General features: G+C 34.1%; 1 protein-coding gene across 1 annotated transcript; it reads left to right on the forward strand.

The window, feature by feature from the left end:
- Positions 1 to 487: 487 nt before the first annotated feature.
- On the forward strand, positions 488 to 22061 carry LOC134260066 (uncharacterized). The gene is given in 14 exon segments (XM_062742652.1): positions 488 to 717; positions 2149 to 2326; positions 2651 to 2902; positions 3254 to 3305; positions 4053 to 4068; positions 6426 to 6453; positions 9487 to 9630; positions 9764 to 10009; positions 12407 to 12434; positions 15760 to 15916; positions 16612 to 16750; positions 17266 to 17439; positions 20495 to 20662; positions 20838 to 22061. Coding segments are annotated over 14 exon segments (2349 nt in total). The 5' UTR covers positions 488 to 714; the 3' UTR covers positions 21602 to 22061.
- The last annotated feature ends 4690 nt before the right edge of the window (positions 22062 to 26751 follow it).

Consider the following 26751-nt stretch of genomic DNA (forward strand, 5'->3'; position numbering starts at 1 on the left):
CTTTTTAAAGTTTGAACAATTTCACGGTCATCCGACACTTAATTTTCTGGGAAACTCTCACAAGTTAAAAACTTTTTTTCCCAAACACTTGGTGTACAAACCTAGATGAAAGTATGAATTTATTTCAATAGTAGTAAGTAATGCGTAGAATTGGTTCAGTCTAATTTAAATCTCTATTTTAAAGTTGCATAAAATTAAGAGATGCTTTACTGACATTTTACAGAAAATTGTAAATTAGGAAAGACTATAGAAAATATAAGCTACTTTATTTTATGTGCGTGCCCTGTAAACTGTAACCGTAACGTCTATTAGAATGAACTTTTTTGTTTGCTTATCAAGAAATTTTTGTATGGTAGCCCCCCCCCCCCCCTTCTGAAAATATTTGGTCCCTCAATGAGACTGCAGTTTCTTATCGTCGTGTCTTTTTATTGCGACTGACTTGTGCATGTAATTTTAATGAGCTCGTCGCACGGTTCATAATGGCAGTAAAGATCGATCTGTACAGTGGTTTACCTGTCAGTTTGTAAACGGTATCCAATAAACACTACCCGTATTCTTATCCAATCAAAAAATCTATAACAGTTACACAGATAATCTATCCAATCGCCACCCGTTTAACACGTTTACCTGCTCAGGTGAACGAAAACAACAACAAGCAAGTATATTCGTGACATTAAACAGAGAATAGAAAACTATTTACGCATTTATCGAAAAATGGTATGTATGTTATCACTATTCTATCAATTCTTTCGATTTGCATAATTTTCAGTTAACAGTCGAGCTTGTAATTGAATTGCATGTGTTGAAACATGCATGTCTAATTATGCACCTTGTTTACAAGGTTGAATTTTCATTCATTCATTCTCAATTGTTTATATGGGGTATCATTTGAGTGATCAGTATTTCTGTATGCACGATCCACTATGATGACTTTATAAGCTTAATTTCGTACTTTATGCAATGCATTCTATACTAGTTTAAAAGATTTGAATAGAATATTTCTAAGAAAATATTTACATACAGGTACGTATTGTACTTCTTGGACGAAGAAATTTAATCATAATCGCCAGATAAAAGAAAGTTCTAAAAACTGCACTTCAGTGTAAAGTTGAATCTATTGTAATTCTGGGAAATATTGATTCAGTATTTAGTACACTTCGCAATGTTTGTGAATTTCCGTATTTTATTGATTTTTTTCCCTCTTTGGAAATCCAGGAAGACAATAATTGAATGTGCCACTGCAATTAATGTTAATAACTGTTGCATTGCATAACATTCAAATGTTAATATTTGTTCATTGCCTCGATTTATACTAGAATTCCGTGGCCTAGATTGTATCTAGGAAGCAAATCATTTTTTTTTCTGAGCATGCAGTTCTCTAAAGTCCAAAAATCAAGAGTTTGACTTCAGTAAATAAACGAGTAAATTAATAATTAATTTATCATCAGTTGCGACCAATTTTCTTATTAATTTTGGCTTCGAACAAATTGTTTTCATGAAATATTTAACTTTTTCAGAATCATAATTATTTTCATATTGAAAGTTATTACTGTAATGCACGCACTCTTGTTGAATTTCTGTAAATGAATACACAGGTGCTTGGGACGGATCCCCCTCCCCCCTCGTTCTGTTTTAGTATCAGTTAGTATCAGAGAGAATGATTTTTTTTATAAAAGAATAGTTATTGCTCAGGTTTTGGATTTTTTAGTTGTAATACTTTGTGAATATGTCTAGAAAAATATTTTTAATTTTAAAAGTCAAAGAACCCTTGGGGTACGGAACACGGGGGAAGGGGGGTCCTATCCCCCAAGCACCTTTCACCTTTGAATGAATATTTAAATCTAAAGTCTGGAAATATTAGAATAGTGTATTTACATCATGTAAGTGCATTTAAGAACCCTAGTCTTAAACAAATCAACGAAATTTCATCAAGGACAAGAAAAGAATTTTTTCCGGGAGGGTGGGTGGTATTTGCACTGGTTTTTTTTTTTATTTTTCTTTTAAAGAAATAAATGCTTTTAAAAACTTTTTCAAGATGTAAAATTGGTAATTCATTGGACCCAGATATACCTCACATAAGAGTTTCCAAATTTTGCAAAAGTTTATTTTTACTTATTATTAACTAATAACACCACCTCTTATTTCTAGGCGGATCAAGAACACAGCGAGGAACAGATAGAAGTTTGGCGACAGTCGTTCGATATTTTCGACAAGAATAAGGATGGTCACATCAGTCTACGTGAACTGGACACCGTGGTCCGGAGCATGGGCCTTAATCCCACCATGAAAGATCTCCGGACATTTATAAAAGAGGTTGACCAGAATCGTGAGTCCATTCTTATAATTCACCTATATAATATCGATATGAAAACTTTGATAAGTAAAACAAAAATGGGGGGGGGGGGTATCCGAACTCGAAGATCGTATTTCGGGGATGGGGTGGGGTGGGGGTTACGTGTCGGCTGTCTTAACCATATTTTTTTTTAATAATTATACCAATTCACCATTGTTTAAATATGTTTCGTAAAACTGGTAAGCGTAAATGGGGTTTATAAGCCTTTTAATATTTTTGATAAGATTGTACATATGTACATACATTAACTATCTTGAATGTTCCCTTCATGACCTAAGGTATTTCATACTTTATCAGGTGATGGTAAAATTCAATTTGAAGACTTCAAGATTTTAATGTCCAAAATTTACGTCTCACAAACACCAGAAGAACAACAAAAAGACATTGAGGGAGCCTTCAAGATATTCGATAAAAATGGAAACGGTGTGATCGAGCGGGCGGAGCTTCTGAGAATAGCGACGACGCTAGGAGAACCGCTGACAGAGGAGGAGGCGGAGCAGATGATCCGGATAGCGGACGCCAATAAAGACGGATTAATTGATTACAAAGGTCAGTCTAAAATATATAAGTGCATGAAATGTATGGAGATAACGAACAGTATTCAAGCTCAAAAGTCTATTTAACAATACAAAATATATAGGAACAGAGCAATCACGGACCTCCAAAACATCAGAGGTGGGATCAGGTGCCATGGAGGAATGAGCATCCATTGCCGTTTTGTACTATGCAAGCCTCTCAATTTGCTCGGCATATACCAAGTGCATGTTTCTTTTTGATTTCTGATATAGTTTGTTGAAAGCTTTTTAACGAGCAATTTTAATTCTCAGAAGTTAGCAACACCGCTGTATTTTCACCGTTTCTCTGTTTATCTTTTAAAAACAAAATTCTCTTTTTTTTCAGAATTTACAAAGTTCATTACAAGACCCGTCCTGAATACTACTCCACTGGGGCAGTGAAAGATTACGACAACAGATATTGTCTTTGGCAGCATGGGTATTAGGTTTTATAGCATTTTCCTTAGAGGACAGGTTTCTGATATTAATTCTTCATCTGACACCAGAATCCATTAGAAAATGCATAATATTGGCATTTCTAGATTTTATTCAGAACTAATGCTATAGTTTATCATCGGAATATTAATCCACCATTTTCCGTTCCAAGCGGATAACGATGTTGGATTTTCGATTCACGCAAAGTTTTTAACACATGTTTACATGACTGTACGTATGTCCATGATATGGACCGATTTGACAATTGTTTTATGTTGTTATATTTTGCAATTATTTCAGTGAAACAACAATTTAACATATTAGACCCTGTTTCGTTTATAAAACTGTGTTTGTTTTTCAGTGGTAAAATTCTAATTATAACTCACTTTCCTGGTAGAGTAACAAGTTCTATTGAAAATAATTTTTCTTCTTTTAAATTTTACTATCATGTGGTTGATGTAAAATGTTAGCATTAAAATTATATAGATTATAGATACATTTGAGAGCATTCCGAGTGTTTTTGCAAGTTTTTAAGAATATTCTGTCCTTGAAATACGTTTTGTTTCAGGTTGATTTTTATCAGTGATTCTCTCCTACAATTGCAAAAGTCGATCCATGGAGACATACTCATGTTGTGTATTAAATATTTGTTGTTTTGGTATAATATGATGTATTTTTAATGTCAATCAATGTTGATCCTTTTTTTGTAGCCATATTCTCAAAAAAGTAAACAAAATATTATTATATTAAATGCATTTTGAATAGACATAATTATGTCTCAATTTTTTCATAAGATTTTGATTTTTTAAGGGGGTTATATAGAAAACTATTTTACAAGAATTGTTTTTGGACTACAATGCATATAGTAACACAATGTTAATATTTTCAGAAACAGTTCTTGATACAGCTGTATAGTCGTCTGAAGTCATGGCCATATTATATTTTTAGATAACATTTGTATACTAAGTATCAGTGTGTTGTGATGTTATAGTTTTTCTTAATGTTGTTAGGATCTAGAAATTAACAGTACAAAACATTTGTAGATGACATTCAGGTGGCATTGAGTACATGTAATAATAAAACAATTAAACTGCAGAAACCAGTTGTGTATTATTTCTTATCAGACAATACGCTTTAATTGAACGTTGTTCTGGCAATGCACAAGTTACTCAAAAATACATGTATTTGGGAATTTTACATGCCATTTAGGGACTTCACATCAAAAGGTAGGTTAGTAAAATGGGTACATGTCTTCCATCTGTTTATCATTCATTCTGGGGGGTGGGTGAAGGTGGCCCTGTGTGTGTGTGTGGTAACTCTCATAAGTTAAAGACAATCCCTATTTAGGCGGTCAAAGGTAAAAAGAAAAATATTCATATGTATGTATATAAATTGCATAAATAATAATAGTTATCAGTTTATTAACTTAACTAGTCATCTTTGACTTTTTTGTAATGAAAATAAAGTTCACGACTCTAAATAGCTAGGAAAGACTCCATATTTTTGAGACCAAAAGGAAAAGTCAGTCCCTCTTTCCTTCCTCCATTTGCATTTTGCAAATCTTCCATCCACTAATTGTTGTCCCTCAGGAATGAGGCATGTTGATAAATTTTTGCCAGAACAAGAGCCTTTTTCTCAAATGGCAGAATTAATATATTACAGATAGTAGTGGATATTAACCGTAGACACAAATTCGTCAGTTGCTTGTGTAAGGGACAGCGGACAGTAAGAAAGTTCACTTGGACCTGCCCTGGCTCAGATGAGATAAACTGATACAATTCAATAATTATATAAAAATCTGCAAGCCCCAATCAATGAATTTCAAAACCACACACAGCGAGAAAGACTCAGAAAGTAGTTTTGTCACTTGATTAGCTAAGCAAAATAGCAAATAGATTAGTGAAAAGATAAATGTTTCCTTATTTTAGAAAATGTTTCTTAGTGAGGCAAGAAAACTGGTGATTTTAAATATTAATCTGTTCTTTGGAGACCATTGTAAGAACATCGATAATCACAGCAGACTGTATGCTTTTACCAAGAACTAACCTATGATGGAATTTTTGTAATATGACGAACTTTCAAGATATCATGTTTATTATATAATATGCTTTATATGTTGTTCCACGTGCAGATTATTTGAAACAGGGTTAGGTTATATCGCTGCATTTCATTTCCGGAAATCTGCATAGCATTTCCGACATTTTTTATTTCATTTGATAAGGTAAAGTCTTCAAATCTGCTACTAAAGGCACTACATGTATGTGAAAAATGTCAGAAATGAAAACAAAAAAAAATGTCGGAAATCAAAACATAAAAATGTCGGAAATGAAAAGTTGATAAATAAGAAAAATTCCGGAAATGAAATGCAGCCGGACATATCTATAATTCTTACCTTTATACACGTAAAAAAAAAATAGTACAGTTTTTATTGCTCGTGGTGTATTTATTTTTTTATTGCCGGTATAAAATGTTTTAAAATTGGATTATAGCTCTATTTGATCAAAGAATCTAGATCCCCTGTGCCCCGTCAACCTTGATTCCATGTTGTCTACAATATTTGTTAAACCCCCCTCTCTGTGATTGCATGGTTCCAAACGGGGTTGTTGTTTAATAGACCTTAGTTAAAAGCTATTTTAGGAAATCCTTATGCAAGTAAATCATAACATTGATTATCCAGTGTTTTATCAATCCAAAAAAAAGATTAGTCTTGTGGTAGCAAAAAACTTCAGGTGCACTTTGTAGCTATCTAAAGATTAATTAGGATAAATTAACTAGCATAATCCTTAATCCAAAATGAAAACGAATTGGTGCTTTACAGCGTTTAAATGGTGGGATTATCAAATACTGGGAATACTTAATCAGCTGGGTTGAATCAGTCCTCAGAAAGTTATTTTTGATTTTGGAAGCTTAAAAGGAGCTGATAGGCAGAGACATTGACGTCTGTGTCACCGTGTTCTGACTATCCTAATACTATGGTAAATATGAACGCCCAAAATTTATGGTCTCAAATTTTTGAAGTAATATATTCCATGTGTCTGACTGATAGTATACATTTTTAGTACTGTGTACATTAATTTTTCTAGGCCCAGCTTAGTCCCGCGGATGCTGAAGGTAAGACAATTACAGCATTAACATTTTCGATGAATTGATATGATGTCACTATGATGTCATATAAACCTGGTTATTTAAAAATCAGAATCATTCTGATTTAAAGAACTTTTCTTGCATATCCATGCTAAATGTATTTCATGTGTTTCGCAATAAACAAATATAAAGAATTATGCATGCTTGTGCATTTCTTTAATTCACCTTTAACATGAATTCGAAAGTAAGTAAATGATATAAGCTGAACATAAGCTATAGAAATCTAAAAGTTTACTCGTCATAACGAAGTATCTGGCACATATTTTAAAGTCTTTTTATTTCATTAGGAAATAGCTGTTCTGTTATTCTGTCCACAATCTTTCCAATTTTTGTAAAAGATTATATAACTTTTTCAGAATAATTCGCAAAAATATATTTCAGTCTTGTTCTTTGAAAACAGGAAACAATGTTGCTAAATAAAATTAAAGCTGGCATCTGGCTCCAAATACAGATATTACTAATCAAGAAATTAGTTGTTATGTATAATTATCTAAAACCACTTCATCGGAAGTTAAATAAAGATTTTTTTTATGTGATATACACCGTAATATTTCGATCTACATTGTTTTTATGTTTTAAAGTTGGAATAAAGCCACCAAAGGTTCAAAAGTTTACAGGTGGTAGTCTAGAACACGTTTTAAAAGTTATACCATCCTGAATTTAGTGTAAGAAAAATAAAATACTAGCCTATTAAATGTTAGTAATTTTTAACATTTTTAGAAAGGTGGGTCTGTCTTACAGAATACACCTGTATGATTTTTTTTTATATTTTAATTTTCTTTTTCTAATTTCTTTACAGTTATAAAAAACGAAGTGCACGTGAACATGTATATATATGAACACATGCTACACGAAAGAAAAGATAGGATACCGGTATTAGGTTAAAAAGGTCTAACCTTTGATCCAATTCTTTAATTACGTATTATCTGCGACATGCAAAATTGTATGCAACCTGTGTTTGGACCGATTAAAATTGAACTTCTAAGTTATTAAGTGATTTAAATAATTAACTCGCCTTTATTCTGATCTTTAAAAAATGTCCCCTTGACCTGTTCCAAAATCTAATGCACGTTTTTAGCTCTACTGGTCAGAGACCAGAAGAGCTTATGCGATAGTAATGCGTCCGGATTCCGTCCGTCTGTCTGTCCGTCTGTCTGTAAACAATTTTTCAAAACGCTACTACTCCTACAATTTTAGTCTGATTTCAATATTACTTGGCACACAAGTAGAGTACACTAAGATACATAGAATAGTGGATCGGTTTTTGATTTCGATGAACGGTGTTGCCATGGTTACTAAAAATAGAATTTTCTGTGAAATTCCTTAAAAACGCTACTCCTTCTAAAGTTTTTGTCTGATTTCAATATAACTTGGCACACAAGTAGACTACACTAAGATACATAGAATAGTGCATCGGATTTTGATTTCGATGAACGGTGTTGCCATGGTTACTAAAAATAGAATTTTCTGTAATCAGCTGGTACATTAATTTTTTAGGCCCAGAAATTCCTTTAAAACGCTACTCCTTCTACAGTTTTGGTCTGATTTCAATATAACTTGGCACACAAGTAGACTACACTCAGATACATAGAATAGTGCATCGGTTTTTGATTTCGATGAACGGTGTTCCCATAGTTATTAAAAATAGAATTTTCTGTGAAATTCCTTTAAAATGCTACTCCTTCTACAGTTTTTGTCTGATTTCAATATAACTTAATTGGCACAAAAGTAGACTACACTAAGATACATAGAATCATGCATCGGTTTTTGATTTCGATGAACGGTGTTGCCATGGTTACTAAAAATAGAATTTTCTGTGAAATTCCTTTAAAACGCTACTCCTTCTACAGTTTTGGTCTGATTTCAATATAACTTGGCACACAAGTAGACTACACTCAGATACATAGAATAGTGCATCGGTTTTTGATTTCGATGAACGGTGTTGCCATAGTTACTTAAAATAGAATTCTCTGTGAAATTCCTTTAAAACGCTACTCCTTCTACAGTTTTTGTCTGATTTCAATATAACTTAATTGGAACAAAAGTAGACTACACTAAGATACATAGAATAGTGCATCGGTTTTTGATTTCGATGAACGGTGTTGCCATGGTTACTAAAAATAGAATTTTCTGTGAAATTCCTTTAAAACGCTACTCCTTCTACAGTTTTGGTCTGATTTCAATATAACTTGGCACACAAGTAGACTACACTAAGATACATAGAATAGTGCATCAGTTTTTGATTTCGATGAACGGTGTTGCCATGGTTACTAAAAATAGAATTTTCTGTGAAATTCCTTAAAAACGCTACTCCTTCTACAGTTTTTGTCTGATTTCAGTATAACTTGGTATACAAGTAGACTACACTAAGATACATAAAATAGTGCATCGGTTTTTGATTTCGATGAACGGTGTTGCCATGGTTACAAAAAATAGAATTTTCTGTGAAATTCCTTTAAAACGCTACTTCTTCTACAGTTTTGGTCTGATTTCAATATAACTTGGCACACAAGTAGACTACACTAAGATACATAGAATAGTGCATTGGTTTTTGATATCGGTGAAAGGTGTTGCCATGGTTACTAAAAATAGAATTCTCTGTGAAATTCCTTTAAAACACTACTCCTTCTACAGTTTTGGTCTGATTTCAAAATAAGTTGGCACACAAGTAGACTACACAAAGATACATAAAATAGTGCAATGGTTTTTGATAAGTACAAACCAGTAGAGCTACAGTCTCGACAGAGACTTCTGGTTTTAAATGCATTGAAATACCTACATGTACTCAAAAGCATAGGCGAATACAGGTCTATGTGAAAGAACTAAAGCCCTCTAATCCCTCCCAACTTCTTGTCCCTATGCGGATCCAGGAAAAAAATCCACCTCAGATTTTCAACAACATAAACTTTACATGTACACAAAAAGCTATAGTATTGAGTATTTCTTTTGCTAACGCACAGGCAAATATAGACTAACATCTTTTTTTTGTTGTTCTCTCAGAGCTTATTGACACTTTTGAGATCTTCGACAAAAACCACGATGGCACAATATCTGTGGACGAGCTGGGGTCAATTCTAAGAGCTCTAGGTCAAAATCCATCGCAGGCAAAGGTAGACGAGATCATGAAAAGGGCCGACAAAAATGGTAAGGGGATTCCTTTCGTTTTTAATGAGCGTAAGGTATAATGGTTAAGAATACAATCTGACATTTTTTTAATTATCAATCATCAGGCAAATGACTGAGTTTGTATTTTAGCTTGTCTATTTTTTTAATACAGGCGATGGGGTATTAAGTAAAGCAGAGTATGTCAGTTTGATATCGAGCTACATGGTAGACCCAGAAGTCGTCAGAGCCGAATTAAGGGAAGCCTTTATGACCTTTGATAAATCAAAGAAAGGTTACCTAAACCTTCAACAGATGACCAAAGCACTACGGTGTTTAGGAGAACCTCTATCAGACATAGAAATAAAACAATTAATGAAATTAGCGGACACCAATAACGACGGCAAAATTGATGTTGATGGTATGAACTTGATATTGGAATTTATGGTATTTTCAAAAAGAATGGGTAGGGGTAGCTGCAGAACTGTAGCGTTATGGTTTTATATATTTGTCTTTGACCATAAAACCATAACGCTACAGATCTGCAGCTAGGGTAAGGGCTGTTAGCATATAATAGGTCGCTATCACAGACCTTTAGATAGCTTAGAAAAAAATTGAGGTGTAAAAAAATATCTTTATTTACACACACAATTTTGTTTAGAGATCCAAAGGCCTGTGGTCGCTATTAAATTCATTCCTTAATTGGTATACCTGTCTTCGAATCGTTTGTGGAGATGTTTCAATCGTTTCGTCTTCACTGATTTAAAGACAGGTATAATTCAATTTTTCCTATCTGTAGCTAAAATATTTTTTTCTTTAATGTACTAGTATTAAAAATAGGTTTAATTCATATAAAACTAGGTTCAGTTATTTAAAGATAAGTTTAATTATTTACACTTATTTTCTAATTCAATTAGACATATCTTTTAATTCAATTTGAAGATAGGTAGAACTGTTTGAAGATAGGTTCAAATATTTGATAAATACATGTTACATGTTATTTGGCTTTCTTTAAAGACATAAATACTTAGCGATAGGTGCAATAATTTTTACAATGGGTCCCAAATACCATATTGGTTCAAGTGCAGTATACGGTATTGTAGTTCCTGCGGATTTTCACTCTTAACAGAATGAGTAATTAGGCAAAGTCCATAAAATTATTAATACTTTATTTACATATTTATTCATAACATCTACATAATATATATATTCATTAAGTTTTAAAATAACAACAAATTTAGGAAAGCAGGTCGACAGGTCAGCAGGTCGACAGGTAAACAGGTCGACAGATCAGCCATGAATAAATATTTACCACAGATACTCTATTAATTTGATGGTCGACAGGTCAACAGGTCAGCAGGTCGACATGTCAACAGGTATACATGTTTACTCATCAGTGGTTAGACATGAATATTAACTTAGATACTCAATTAAAGTAATTATACCTCTACCGATTTTTCCCTAAATTATATTAAGTATACATGTATATCTGCTGATCTATCTACCTGTATAATTGTTTCTTCACTAACAGATCATTCTACCAATTTGAGTTTTTACCTGTTTACCTGTCGACCTGCTTACCTGTCGACCTGTTTACCTGTCAACCTTCTGATCTATCAACTCGCTCATCATTTTACCAATCTCACTTTAGTTCGCTGACCTGTCGACCTGCTTACCTGTCGCCCTGCTGACATGTCGACCTGCTTACCTGCGTCTCATTACAAAGCGTAAACATCCAAGCCCAACTCATGTTTTACATTATCACTAATTCATTCTTTAAATATCTGGTACATTTATGTAAATTACGATCATTAATATTCAATCAATTTTACAAATGTAAACTCATTTAGATCTATGGCTCATTAGCAAATAAATGCGCAATGTCCGGAACTACTTAAACGTATAATATACTTGGGCCCGAAGTAAAGAGCAAACAGCTTAAATATCAACAAAAAAATTATCATCTTCCCAAGTCAAAAGCTGTTTCAACACTTGACCAATATGTTGACTTTGACGGGAATTGAAATGTTCTTTCTGATTGGCCTCATAAAATCTTGCACGAACCAATCAAAAAGCATTGTTTTATCTATGAAACTAAATCGTCAGTTTTAGTGATGAAACAATTTTAAAAAAAGGCTGACTCATCTTGGAGTTTTATTACCGGCAATCATGTCTCGCAATGGGTTGTTCTAGAATCGCAGACTAAGTAGTTGACCCTTATCTCTAATTTCTATTTGTTTTCTTTGTGATAACTCTTTGAAAGATGGTCAAGTTGATTTCTTGATAACTCAACAAGACCTTTAAAACCGGGATCCAATGTTGCAATATATATGTTGACACGAAAAAGATTCCTCACTGCACAACAGTCCTGAGTGACGAGTGTAGGTCTAAATTTGCAACCCTCCACTGGCAAGTGGTGGCATCTACATATGAGTGAAAAATTCTCAGTGGAGAACAAACCTGGCTTTCAATATTGTTTCAGATTCTCTATTTTTTGGCTTAATACTCTGAGATCAACAGAGTTCAAAATGTGTTAATTTACCTAGATGGCGCGATGGCATCGTTGCAAACCACGGCCAAAATGTACGATCCTCTCCTTCTCTGGAGAGAGCTATAGCGGATTCCTAACCGCGGGATTGAAACGATGGCGCGATGTTAAACCCCGTCAAAGTCACATGTCATACAAATTTTTTTGTGAGCTCAGTTCCCAAGGATTTCTGTTTTTAATTTTGAGATAAGATTCTTCATCATAAAGAAAACTTTAAAAAAAAGTTCCCAACTCTCAATGATTTCATATCTTTTTCTCTTTCCCTTACAGAATTTGTTGAATGCCTTTGTAAACGGATGTGAACTTGCAACATAAAGACTTTAAACACATTTTAAACTGGATTTAAATACGTGTGATATCGAGAGTGAATGGATGAAAAGTTACCAGGACCCCCTCAAGTACAGCATATAGTCTTATGACAAGAGAGACAAGAATTTTTTTTTCATGTAGTAAAATTCTTTGTTATCCTTGGACTTGGCAGTGGATGCGACATTTTCGACTTGCATACTAGTAATCAGGGTCTGATCGAAATTTATACAGCCTTTCATTCACTGTTGAAATATACATGGGACAGAAATTCGGACGAATGAGTGTAGCAAGGGGCCAATGATAACGTTTCGTACGGCAAAGAAGTGGGGCTCAAATCATCTCATCGTTGCTATCAACAATTTAAAGTTCCTGTTGTTATAAATTTCTAAACAAATGAGAATATATTCGCCATTTGAGAGATCCTAGTTACATGTATGTGGCGTCGAGAATGCCACACCTTACTGAAAGTCCAATGAAGACTAAAAATGCTTAGTTTATACATGTATATATTTTCCATACGCTGAGCACTTATGCATTATTATTAATACATAATTTCATTAATGAATAAAAGTTTTCAAAGCTTTAATTATGTGCAGTTAAGAATAGATATATAAAAGCCAGATGAGGGAAATATGTTCCATTAATTTTCTACAATTCCCTGTTTCTTTCCATGTTAGTTCCGAACGCATATAGAATTGTATTATCCAGGAATAGGATAGAAAAAATTGTCAAAAATTATATCCTCCTTCAACAATTCTTCAAATGATTCGGTGAATCCTTCAATATATTATATCATTGTGTACATAGAGATGCTCACTTCTTAATGGCGCCTGATCCTATCTCTGAAGTCTTAGTGGTCCGTGTTTGCTTTGCTCCTGATTTGTATTGTTTGAATGGATTTTTGAGCTTGAATACTGATCGTTATCTCCATATATTTCGTCATGAAGTTGGCTTTCTACTGTTCAAAGACGTCCATTTAACAATCAACGTGTATAGAGTATAATGTACAGACATATATTAAATTGTTAGAACCATTCAGTAAAACCCAATCATCAGGCAATACCAGGACGTGACACATCAAAACTAACAATGGGTGTAGACAACCAATAATTAAACTTCCTCCGTGTTCTTGTGTACTGTCTCCTGATTCGATCATAGCAGGAAAAAAACTTCCTATTTAAAAAATTCAAATAAGATTTACAGAAATAAAATCAACTGTATGACATAATAAAGAAAACATAGTCAAGTGAAACGAAAGTTGGGATCGAGGAGGAAAATCCACGAAGCAAGCAGTTTATAGGTCACAGCTAAAATATTTTAAAATAGTGTACAACTTGTGTAAATAAATTAGATAAAAAGTGAAGGCTTTTAAAACACTTCCGCATTTAGCAAACAACCATTGCAGTGATTAAAGGATAAGGTAAGTGGTTAGATGTACAAATTCCGTTTTATCAAGAATATTTTGCATACGAACTTTATGAATGACGTTAGTTTACCATGTTTACACAGATATTCTAGCTTGTTAGCGACGATAGAAACATACATTTTGCTAATATTTTAGAGGATTTTGCTAGCGTTGCTTCTTTTGGCAACGAACAGCGTTTTTTTAAAAGTATTTTACTTAATATCAGAATTAATATCTCATATTTTGTTAATTCTATTTCGATGACATACTAGTAATCAGGGTTCTATGAACAAAATTAATTTGTGGACAACCTCGGATCTGAGTAAAAAATACGGTATAAATGGTTAGATATCTTACTTATATTTTAGACAGAGCAAGGTGGTTATTCATAAACATCTAGGATACCGGGTCTGGTTATGCTTAAAACGTATTCTCATGGATGTCGTCTACGGGTAGATATTCTCGATATTCCTTGGTTTTGAACAAATGCTTTAGGATAGATTATTTTGCAAAAATTGTGATTGCTACAGATGTTTGAATTTGCCTTATGTTCATAAAGCCATTTCAATATCTGATCTACATCTGTATCTACTAATGTGGGGATGGATTTCGCTCGTTTTTATGCTACTGTACATGTATCAATATATTTATTTGCCAGTGCAAATAAATCCCCAAAAGTATATAGAAAATTGTTCATAAGGGTTAATTATTTTCTAAAAAATCAAAATTAATAAGAGAGAGAGAGAGAGAGCATCGTGACTACAAAACTGCCACTCGTGATTATTCATTATCATTGGGCATTGGGTCATTTTCTTATGAACAACTCAATCTATGTACTATGAAATCGGAAAACAAAAGTTAACATAATAATTTTATCCCCGTAAGTGCTGTCTAAAGTAGCTGCAGATCTGCAGCTATGTCTAAAGAAGATCGTTGGTAACAATCTGAGCATAATTACATCCACTTTAATTTGCGTTTAGTTCAGTTTCAAAGAACTATTCAATTTATCTTTGTCTACGACCTTGATATGACTATTTTTTTAATTTATGTTCGCTCGGTGCCAATGAAACTGGTTAGGATTTATTGAATTAAGTTGCTGATACATATTGTTGAGAGCTATGAAGCAGCATCAAAATGTTTTTACCTTGCCCTCTGCGATCTTGATATTATAACTATTCTTAAATTGTGATCGAGCGGTTTCAAAGAAACTATTCAATACACGTGTATTTCTTCTAATACGTCATTTGCCAATACATATTGGTGCATCAATATTTAAGGTCTACCCTTCTTCATGACCTTGACCTAAATTTTTAATTTTGTATTTAGTGCAGTTTAAATAAAATATTCAAGATAGTTTTATCTAAACACATACATTGATACATATACGTATTTGAGAGCTATTCATCTGTTTTCATATGATCTTATCTTTCATTATTTCGCATCAACTGAGTTCATTTTTTTTTATCTTGACCTCCCCAATGACGTTTGACTTTACCATTTATCTTGTTTTAGAAACACTCTTCAATATATTTTCATTGAACTTGATGCACTCATACGAATCGGTCAGAGTTATTCAACTGTGACACAAATTTCTGAACTTTTCCAGTGACCTTGACATCACTTTTCATCATGACCCTTATCTTAACCAAAAAAAAAAAAAACAAGGTCCATTTTTTTTAAGTTCCAATACTAATGAATCTTGTGCGGACCGGGTATTCTTATAGTTTTGCTACTATTCTTTTGAGGCTGCTTGTAACTCTCTCTACTTGCAAATGGGCCAAACTCGAGCTAATTCTTGTACTGAAAACAAATTATTGGAAGATAATAGAAAGAACAAAAAATCATTTTTTACACATTGATCTAGAGTAATCAAAGCAAAACTATTTTTAAAATTTAATTTTCTAAACAGCTGATCCATGGAGTTCGACAGATGTCTCTTTAACCCGGAGGACGAGATAAGTCTTCCGGAATTCTACCAAAAGTACCGGCAGTGTTTACCGATGCTGGTGGTCGTTGTTGGAGGACACAATGGAACAACGGAGTTTGACGACACGCCCAGTGACACCGTAAGATAGTACTTGTAGTCCACTGAGAATCCCCCTGCATTAGTATCATTAAGCTCTTAAATGGTTAACCATGGTAATGGATGTAGGAAAAACTGCTTATAATAAGTTTATTTTCAAACATATTGGCCCACATGTACTTGTACGCGAGCACTGACAATGTGATTCGTGCAAAATGTAACAAAAACTCTTACATTAATTTTGTGTTTCAAGAGGTAAAATTAAAACAGGAACTAAGAAAATTAAAAAATGGAAATTGTATAATTATACATGCACTAGTATTCACCTGGAGTTTGGCAATAATCTGCTTTTGAACCCTTTTTATTTTTTTTTAATATAATTTAAAACGCATAAACCTTTACGTAGCTTTCATCTGACTTACACAAGGGGAAGCAATAATTAAATTTTTTGTTCCCTTAAGATATCAGTAGGAATAAAGTGGTCCGAAGTCCTGTGATTTCACACAATTCCACAGTCATTTTTATTTATTAAGGTTCACTGACCCTCTGATAAGAGAGATAACTCTCAATTTAATTAGATAAGAAAATTTAATTTAACTGACCATTTCTGACGAAGTTTTCTCCAAACTGCATATATGCTTTAATTATGTGTAGGTTATACATGAAGATTTCTTTTTCAAATTCTGTGAGCGTTTTAGCCAATTTTATATTATTTTAATGTATATTTCACTTTGACAGATAATACGATACAACAAATTCCAAAGTGTCAAAAGAGCCCTAGCGCAGGACCCCAAGACGAGGCGGAATTACATCAGCATTCCTGTCAACGCGAAATATAAATTCAACGTCATCAAATCAATTTCCACCAAGAATAAAGGTAATTAATTTCTCAATAGTAATTCATAAGGAAATGACCTTAACTTGTCATTCACTGGACTTGTATTAACCTTTCTTAATGAACGGGGGGGGGGGGGGTATTCACATCAAAACAGGGAGGGATACACGACTATTCTTTTTTTAAATTAGGAATATTTATAGATACTAAGCAAATAACTGGCAGGGGTTTGAAATAAATCTTTTAATTCCATTACTTAGTAATGTTACATGTAATTCGTTTGGGATGGAATGGCTGGGGAGGGGGCTCCGTCTGTCAAAACCTAGAGATTGAAGCTACTGATCTTTTTTACCTCAGTCTAATACCGAGGTATCGTCCCTTCACTCTAGATTCTGTTTACTAATCACTACTTCCTTTGTAAGAAAACTCAATATACGTATTCTTAAAATATTTTTTTTAATTTAAAATCATAAAAAGTTTATGACATTCCTTCCGTGAATAAGAAAAGCCTTGAGTGCTACCTTTGTTATTGACTTCCTGTTGAATTCTGATTACAGCTGACCACACACTGGCTGAGATCTTGGACACGTACCCGTTACCTGTACTTATACAATTCTCCGAGTCTCAGGAGATTCCCTCCGAGGGCAGAAACAGGGAAGGGACGCCCTATCAGCTTCTTATTACGCACGTGTACGAGGAAGTTTTCATACAAGGGAATTTTATCACGGAAGGTAATGTCAAGACGGCTTGTTTTATTACTCTGTCATATAACAATAACAAGTCATTTTCTTTAAAAACCGGTGTGCCATATATATTTATACATGTACATCACAGAGACTAAAATATATGAAGATCTCTTGCAGCATACCATAGGTGAAGTGTGTTTTGAGGGCCGTTTGTACATGACAATATTTAAAAAAGAGTAAGAGAATGTACTTCTGGGCATTAATGTCAGGGGTCCTATATCAACTAGTTGTCTCGGGACCCCTGACAAATTCCGTTCGCTTTTTTTTTTTTGGGGGGGGGGGGGGGGCTTGCTTCTCAGAAAATGTAAACAGCAAGTTCACGCCTAAATTACACGTGTACCTCATTGTCTGAACGATAGTACAATTCTCAGTTAACCTTGAAGTTTCAGTAAGACTGGCATTCTCGGTGCTACGAAGTTAGCGTCGGTCAAATGGCGAATAGATTCTCACAGGTTAAGAAATTAAGAGCCATTCTCTGTAATGACTTGAATTTTTATATAGGAGCTGTGGCACGCATAGTCTCAGAATTTCTCCAAACTCTCTGTGATAAAAGTTATTGATACCCTAAACTGAAATCAGGCAAAAATTGGTTGCTATGTTTTATAGTTACCATGGCAACATATCTTAAAGTTCGAAAAATGGCATTTTTTAACATGTGTAGAGCCCCATAATTAACATTTGCGGTAAAACAAACAATTGGCAATGACTGTTTCCAAAAGTTGAAGGTCAGATGTCTCAAATGCATGATAAACATGTTTGGTAAATCAACTATTACATACGTTACTATGATAACAAAGTATTCAAAAGTTAAAAAAAATATTCATTGAATTTTATAAAGTCATACACCTAAAAATAAAAAGCAATTATAGGATGAAATGTGACCAAATAATAGAAAAAAGAGCCTTGAAACATATACCAAGAACAAAATATGAAATTTCATTTTGGATGGCAATGGTTGCCAAGGTTTTTATACCATCGAGAGCCTTCAAAGTAGCACTCTGTATGTTTAAATCTGATCCTATCTTTTAAAAAAGCACATTTCCTCATAACTAATGATCAATTTTTAAAGATGTTGGTGTGCTCCTAGTTTTCCCATTTGAAAAAATTCAGATTAGATTCATTAAATAGAGCGTTGCTATGGAAATAAGCAGAAAATATATGCTTAGAAAAACTGAAAAATATTTTCTTTCCTTGGATACGTACCCTTAAATGTAGATTCCCAAAACTTTTATGATTGATATTTATTAACAGCTAACCTGACTTTTAATTTTGGCTATCATCCAATCTCTAAATGGATGCAAGAAATTGGCACACAGGGCTTAATATTGATATAAAGTTCACAAAATCGAACATTTTCTCTTCTTGGTAACCATAGCAACAGTGTTGTTTTCTTCATCAAATTTTATCAATATACGATATTCAAATTCAGTTCTAACAGATAAGTACTATTCAAGCTGAGTCCTTTAATTTGTTTCTTGATTATATGGCAATTTAATTCTTAATGCAGCGAAAAAATTTCACTTTTAAGCACTAGTACTTTGTTCCCATGGTAACACTGCAAAGAAGCAATTATACCCAGTTTTTCTTATGGTTTTGGTGTTGAAAGGTCCTAAGGATGCATATTTGCAAGTCTTGAATTTTTATGTTTTTCCTCAAGACAGCATCGTCGGAAACCCACGGGTGATCTCGTCCTTACTTATCACCCGTGGGCAAACTCGCCGAAAAATCGTCGTATGTAATTAAATATGCATGGGTCATTTGATTGGCCGCATTACAGAGTCGCGATGCGTAACAACGAATCACAGTTCACGTTTCGTATGCAAGTTCGGCATTGCCAAAAACATGAAAAACTCATTCCGTAGTTAACACAGCTGATAAATCACCGGTGCATTTTGCAGTGAGAAAGAGGTATATCCTTCAAAATATCTGACGGATATTAATGTCACTGACCTGTACGAATTGATTTTCATTGTTTTAAATCAAACTTCGCACGTTTTAATTAACGAGCGTCAAAATATTTACCATAAATAGCAAAGTAATAAACGTATTTTTCAAAATTGAAGAGTTCCAACTTTCTGATTGGTTGACTAAAAACAACAAATTAGCATATTTTACGGCGATATTTTGGCGAGTTTGCCCACGGGTGATAATTAAGGACGAGATCACCCGTGGGTTTCCGACGATGTCAAGACAGTAGCATTAACCCAATCTTAGTTACTGTTTTTGCATGGTTACACTGTGTTACCATGGCAACCATAAAAGTTATTTATAGAATAATATTGCATATACTTATATACTTAAGGTCAAACATTTTCATTGTTTTTCTTAAGTCGTTGATTGAGTTTGAGCATGTAACACCTACCATTAGTGAATACGGAGTGTTTTTCAGCATATTTCAGCATTTTAAATGTATTCCAAATGTACCCTTGGTTACCACTTACTTAGAGATATATTCTAACCAGTTTCTTTACAGTATAAGTGACATCAAGGTGTCATGTTTTTGTGAGAATGGTTTGTTTGCTTTTTCTAGTTTTTATTAAGCCACAGTCAAGATTTTAAGTGGTTGAAAATCTCGATTTTTCAAATTTTTCCGGCTGTTGCCATAGCAACCGAGACACTTAGCAACGTAATTTTGTTTGATATTTGTTTCTGGTGTCAATTACTAAGCATGGGTGAAGTTTCATCAAAATCGGTGACCATGCGTGGCAACGAAGTTTAAGTGGTTACAGAGAATGGCTATTAAATAATATCAAGAACTTCAAATTGTTGACAACGATGAGACGACATGTATATTTCAACAGTGAATAAAAGCTGTGTAAATTTCAGACGCTAATTATGTGACGTCGAGAATACCACGCCTTACTGAAAGTCCAAGGTTAACTGAGAATTGTACTAAAAAAAACTGCTGTCGGCCCCCGAAATATAAAGTGAAATTTGTCTGGGGTTCCATGGCAATTGATTGACAAAGGAACTCTGATGTTGTGATAATATTGACTGAATTAAATTAATTTTTTTGAAAATCGTTTTTTTTCTATTATAGGCAAGATAACCAAACATCCGTCCAGTTTTAGCCTGTGTCCACTAATCTCCGTGGCCCCGATACAAGGTTTTACTGACCGCACAAAGAAGGAGTACGATAAATACCTCAAGAAGCTAGAGGGTTACGTCAACAAAAACACCGTGTTTGCTGAAAGTCAATGCAATTTAGGTAACATCCTTTTAATATGCCCATTTTTTTTACAATAAATCCCGAATACTCAGTGAAATTCTAGTATAGCACTTGACTTAAACATATTTATGTTGTTATAACTGTTTGCTTCTGTATCTTCTATTATTTAAGTGAAATGTTATTGTTGGGTACGTTTTTCTGTTCGTTTTTACAGCAATCAAGATTCTAAAACCCGATGCAGATGAACTTAAAGACGTTCTCCAAACTTACCAAAACGAGACTACTGTGAGCCACCCCCCTCCTTCAATTCCTGTCAGAGGGCAGTCGCTCAAGAAAGCAAGACAGGAAGGGGATGATGATGATGGGGAGGATTACGAGGTCATGGAACAGCCAATGGAAGAGGTCGACACATATCGGGTAGCGGCAGCGGCGGGAACGCCGAGTTACGTCAACGATAGGTTGTGTCAAGTGAAACCATTGGTTGCTGGACAGGATGATGCAGACGACGATGAAGGGGACATGTATGAACCAATGGAAAACCCTGACGAAAATACAACTCCTTCAAAACCTGTTGTGATCAGTAAACCTGAAGAGACCCCTCCCTCTAGACCTGCAGAAAAGCCTAACGTACGGGGTAGATCCTTACCAAATGCAGGTGCCCCGACTCCTAAAGACATAACGCCTCCTGCTCGTGAAAGGGGGCATTCAACGTCCTGTGTGGACGAACCCTGTAAAAAGCCTTTTGTAACAAACACCTCTAACGCATTCGATATAGAAGAGAAAAGTATACAAGATATCGGAAATGTGTTACGCAGTTTGCGTTTGAATAAATATGTGGAAAAGTTTGAAGAAGAAATGGTTGACGGTGAAATATTAGCGGGACTAAGTGTTGAAGATCTGCAGAAAGAGTTTAATTTTTCGAAACTGGAGGCTATGCGACTTTTCAAGTATATTGAAAAAGGACATATTCCTAAATGATTACTGATTACATATCATTACAGAGCTATTTGAGAAGTGTGAATTGACAGAAGATGATATCATTACAGCTGGCCTGTAATTAGAAGGTTCTTTTCCAAGGATAGAAATGTTAGGAACAAAACTTTCTTCTTCTCTGTTTAATCTTATTGGACAATACATTTTAACAAATATTTTATGTTTCCTCATAAACCAGGTTTGACCCCACGCGAATTGGTTCGGTTGGTCAGTGACGAAATTACTACTAATAGTATTGCCTCAAGATTGTTAAAAAAGTAACAGGAGTTAACACTATAACAGATGAAAAAAGTTAATGGATTGACATTTGAAAAGAATCACTGCAACACCAAGATGAGAGGCGGATCCAGTAATTTTGGTGGGGTGTATCTGGGGACAGACAAGGATCTAGAAGCAGTTGATCATAAATATCATTAAAATAAATCTATGTTCTCTTTCAATTGAAGCATTTTTTCAATATTTATTTTTCTAACAAAATCAAGATCTTAAAAAAGGGGAGGTGTTCCCCCCCCCCCCCTTCCCCCAAATCAAACACACTTTTTAAACAGAATTCTTCTTTGCTCGTCTATCTTAGGAATGTTTTATTATGAAATTTGAAGAAATGAATTAAAATGTACTAAACAATACCAAAACAAAAGTCAGAAAAAACGGGCAAAATAGGGGTGTATCGCTCGTAGCCCCTTCCTCGCACTCCTATCCACCACATGATAGCCCTGAATTTGGACATGTATACACGTAAAATATTTATTTTAAGAAATCAAAATGTCATTTAGTTAAGGAAGGTTCCAGATATTTCCACATCCCCTCAAGGTCCAATTAAAAGGATTATGGAAAAAGACACAAACCGATTACAAATTGTTTGGTAATAAACTAATGACAAATATATGCAGAATTTATTAATTTATTACACGAAATTTGTAATTTGAAATAATTTGTAAATTCAAGATGAATGTTTATTTTCCTTCAAATTGATAGCTAGTAATTTCAAATTGATTATTCGTAATACTAGTAATATTTCGTTTAAAAAAGGGGGTGAGTACTGGAGCGTAGGAAAGGGTAAAACGGGAACAATTATAATTGCTATACCTTTAAAAATTTGTTCCTATACAAATCTATACAATAAAAAGTCTAACATTTCTAAGGTTTTGGTGAGCAGGCATAAAAAAATCGATGTTTGACCGCTGAGTGAGATGTTGGACCGGTCGATGAGATGTTGGACCGCTTACGTCACAGAATGGACGAAGCATAAACTCAATTTCATTCGTTGGCGTTCAACAGTGACGGACCTAATGTTACATCACGCCATCACGGACGACAGTATAAAAGACATGTGTATGTCAAAAATTAAAATAAAATGAAAGGTCTAACAAAACATTTATTGACAGAGTTCTCGGGCAAAATGCATTTTGTAGACCCTCGAACCAAGCTGTCTGCCTTCGGCTTCAAATGCGTTTTGTCGACCATCGAAGCAAACTGTCTGCCTTCGGCCTCAGGCAAACAGTTTGATTCTTGGGTCAGACAAACAAACAATGAAAAAAATAGAAGACAACTGTCCATTCAATTCTAATAACAGGTGCTTGAGTTATACAATTGACATAAGTTGTTTGTCATATGAGATCTAAAAATGTTGTAAATATCTTGATTTAGGGAAATGTCAGAGATTTATAATCCTTTTTTATTTCCTTTTCTGAAAATCCTTTCCATGATTTATTTGACCAGCTGATACATGTAACAGTTTGATAAGGTTCCGGGTCTTAGCATAACGATGCAAGATATGAAAATTGCGCAATTTTACCATATTATTTGGTTTTGTTTCACGTTCCTTCGAAAAATAAATTTTTCGTGCCAGCCATCTACTGCGACACGGGACATCTGTTTATATGGCATGTTTCGAAGGACGCGAGTACATGTTCCGTACTTGGATTTTGTGGCCCCGCTCTATGGGGGGTCACGAGTTTAACAATTTAGAATCTACATTAACCTAGGATGCTTCCACATAAGTTTCAGTTTTTCTGGCCCAGTGGTTCTTGAGAAGATTTTTTTATGACCCCACCCTAGTTTTGTCTTTTCTTGTTTATCTCCCCTTGGAATAGGACTTGCCCCTTCACTTTAAAAATTTTGAACTCTCCTTTTCCCAATAAATGCTTTGTAACAAATTTGGTTAAAATTGGCTAGTACTCGAGAAGTAGATGAAATTGTGAAAAGTTTAAAGATGGACGGAAGGACAATGGGTGATTAGGAAAGCTCAGTTGAGCTTTAGCTCAGGTGAGCTAAACAACTTGTTTGTGTCAACAAAAACTCTGAGTAAATGTCATCTTTAAGTTCAATTAATTCACAAACACATCTTTTTATTTCATATTTTTTGTTTTATTTTGGCATTAAATTCTACAATTCAATAACATTTGTTAGAACAGATGCTGATATGAAGACTTCGTAACTACATTGATAAACAAGTATTTTAAAATACTATATACAACAAGTTATGGATATTTGAGAGATACAGTGTACATGTATGTACAATGTATATATACATGTAGATAATACAAAATGAAAGATGACAACTGAATGATGAGCTATTTACATGTAAATGAAACATAAGAAAATCTGTCATAAATGAATAGATTATTCCGACCTTTATTATGTTCCCCAAACGGAGTTTGGGAACATATTGTTTTTACTCTGTTTCTTATTATTATGTTCCCCAAACGGAGTTTGGGAACATATTGTTTTTACTCTGTTTCTTATTATTATTATTTTTTTTCTTATTTGTTCTCCGGTACTTTTTTGTCCGCGAGTGTTCTCAGAAACTGTTCACCCAACTGAGCTAAAACCTTTTTAGGGTTAATAGGTGTGTAGTGTAGGTGTGCGGAACGAAGGTCATTTTGCGCACATACGCCTGCACGTGCGTGCGCGTGAAATGAGTGAATTGACTGATATACTTAATATAGCCATAACTTTTACATTTTTTGATGAAATGCTTTGAAACTCATTACATAAGTATATATTAAAAGTGTTAATAATATGACCTGTCAAATTAGCACGAACTCACGCGCATGCACGTGCGCTTTGCTCTGATTGGCTGAAACAAAAATCTCAATATCTCTTTTGTTTTCCGACGAAATGCTTTGAAATTTTTAACATTGTCATGAATTAGGATACCATACAATATTATATGGAAAAAAATTCATGAAATTACGCGCATACACGTGCGCTGCAATCTGATTGGCTGAAACTTTAAATGACTATATCTCCTTTATTTTTTGACGAAATGCTTTGAAATTTAAAACATAGTCATGCATTAGGATATCCTGCAATATGATATACAAAAAAATTCAAGAAATCACGCGCATGCACATGTGCTGCAATCTGATTGGCTGAAACTTTAAATGGCCATATCTCCTTTGATTTTTGACGAAATGGTTTGAAATTTAAAACATAGTTATGCATTAGGATATTCTACAATATGATTTAGAAAAAATTCTTGAAATCACGTGGATGCACGTGTGCTGCAATCTGATTGGCTGAAACTTGAAATGGCTATAATTCCCTTGGTTTTCAACCAAACAGAATGGGATTAAGAACATAGATAGATATAAGGGCCTCCTACAAGAACGTATGGTCATCATGCACGTGTACGCACGTGCGTGCATTTGGAACAAGTGAAATTGAAAATACACTTGAATGAGTGATTTTTAATACTTTTGGACCAAATGCTTTCATATAAAGTATAATTTAATATATAGAAAGCGTAGACAAGATTATATGATCATTATGCAAGTGCATTCACATGGGCACGCGTGCAATGTTGAAATTTGAATATAATTGGTATCCTTTTGGGAAAACGTTGTTTAAGTCAAAAAATGCACAGATGTTGTCTTATTTAATAAGGCTTACAGGGAATATGGCACCAAAAGGGAGTTGGGGAGCGTTTGGGGAACATCTGTAACGGTTCCCGTTACAATTAGCACTAGTTATTATTATTTTTTTTCTTATTTGTTCTCCGGTACTTTTTTGTCCGCGAGTGTTCTCAGAAACTGTTCACCCAACTGAGCTAAAACCTTTTTAGGGTTAATAGGTGTGTAGTGTAGGTGTGCGGAACGAAGGTCATTTTGCGCGCATACGCCTGCACGTGCGTGCGCGTGAAATGAGTGAATTGACTGATATACTTAATATAGCTATAACTTTTACATTTTTTGATGAAATGCTTTGAAACTCATTACATAAGGATATATTAAAAGTGTTAATAATATGACACTGTCAAATTAGCATGAACTCACGCGCATGCACGTGCGCCTTCCTCTGATTGGCTGAAACAAAAATCTCAATATCTCTTTTGTTTTCCGACGAAATGCTTTGAAATTTTTAACATTGTCATGAATTAGGATATCCTACAATATAATATGGAAAAAATTTCATGAAATCACGCACATGCATGTGCGCTGCAATCTGATTGGCTGAAACTTTAAATGGCTATATCTCCTTTATTTTTTGACGAAATGCTTTGAAATTTAAAACATAGTCATGCATTAGGATATCCTGCAATATGATATACAAAAAATTTCAAGAAATCACGCGCATGCACGTGTGCTGCAATCTGATTGGCTGAAACTTTAAATGGCTATATCTCCTTTGAGTTTTGACGAAATGCTTTAAAATTTGAAACATAGTTATGCATTAGGATATTCTACAATATGATTTAGAAAAAAAATATTGAAATCACGTGGATGCACGTGTGCTGCAATCTGATTGGCTGAAACTTGAAATGGCTATAATTCCCTTGGTTTTCAACCAAACAGGATGGGATTTAGAACATAGATAGATATAAGGGCCTCCTACAAGAAGGTATTGTCATCATGCACGTGCACGCACGTGCGTGCATTTGGAACGAGTGAAATTGAAAATACACTTGAATGAGTGATTTTTAATACTTTTGGACTAAATGCTTTCATATAAAGTATATTTTAATATATAGAAAGTGTAGACAAAATTATATGTTCATTATGCACGTGCATTCACAGGGGCACGTGTGCAATGTTAAAATTTGAATATAATTGGTATCCTTTTGGGAAACCGTTGTTAAAGTCAAAAATGCACAGATGTTGTCTTATTTAATAAGGCTTACAGGGAATATGGCA

Source organism: Saccostrea cucullata, unplaced genomic scaffold (genome assembly GCF_032062105.1).
Source record: "Saccostrea cucullata isolate Sc308-1 unplaced genomic scaffold, CSIRO_AGI_Scuc_v1 ctg2263, whole genome shotgun sequence".
NCBI lineage: Eukaryota > Metazoa > Mollusca > Bivalvia > Ostreida > Ostreidae > Saccostrea > Saccostrea cuccullata.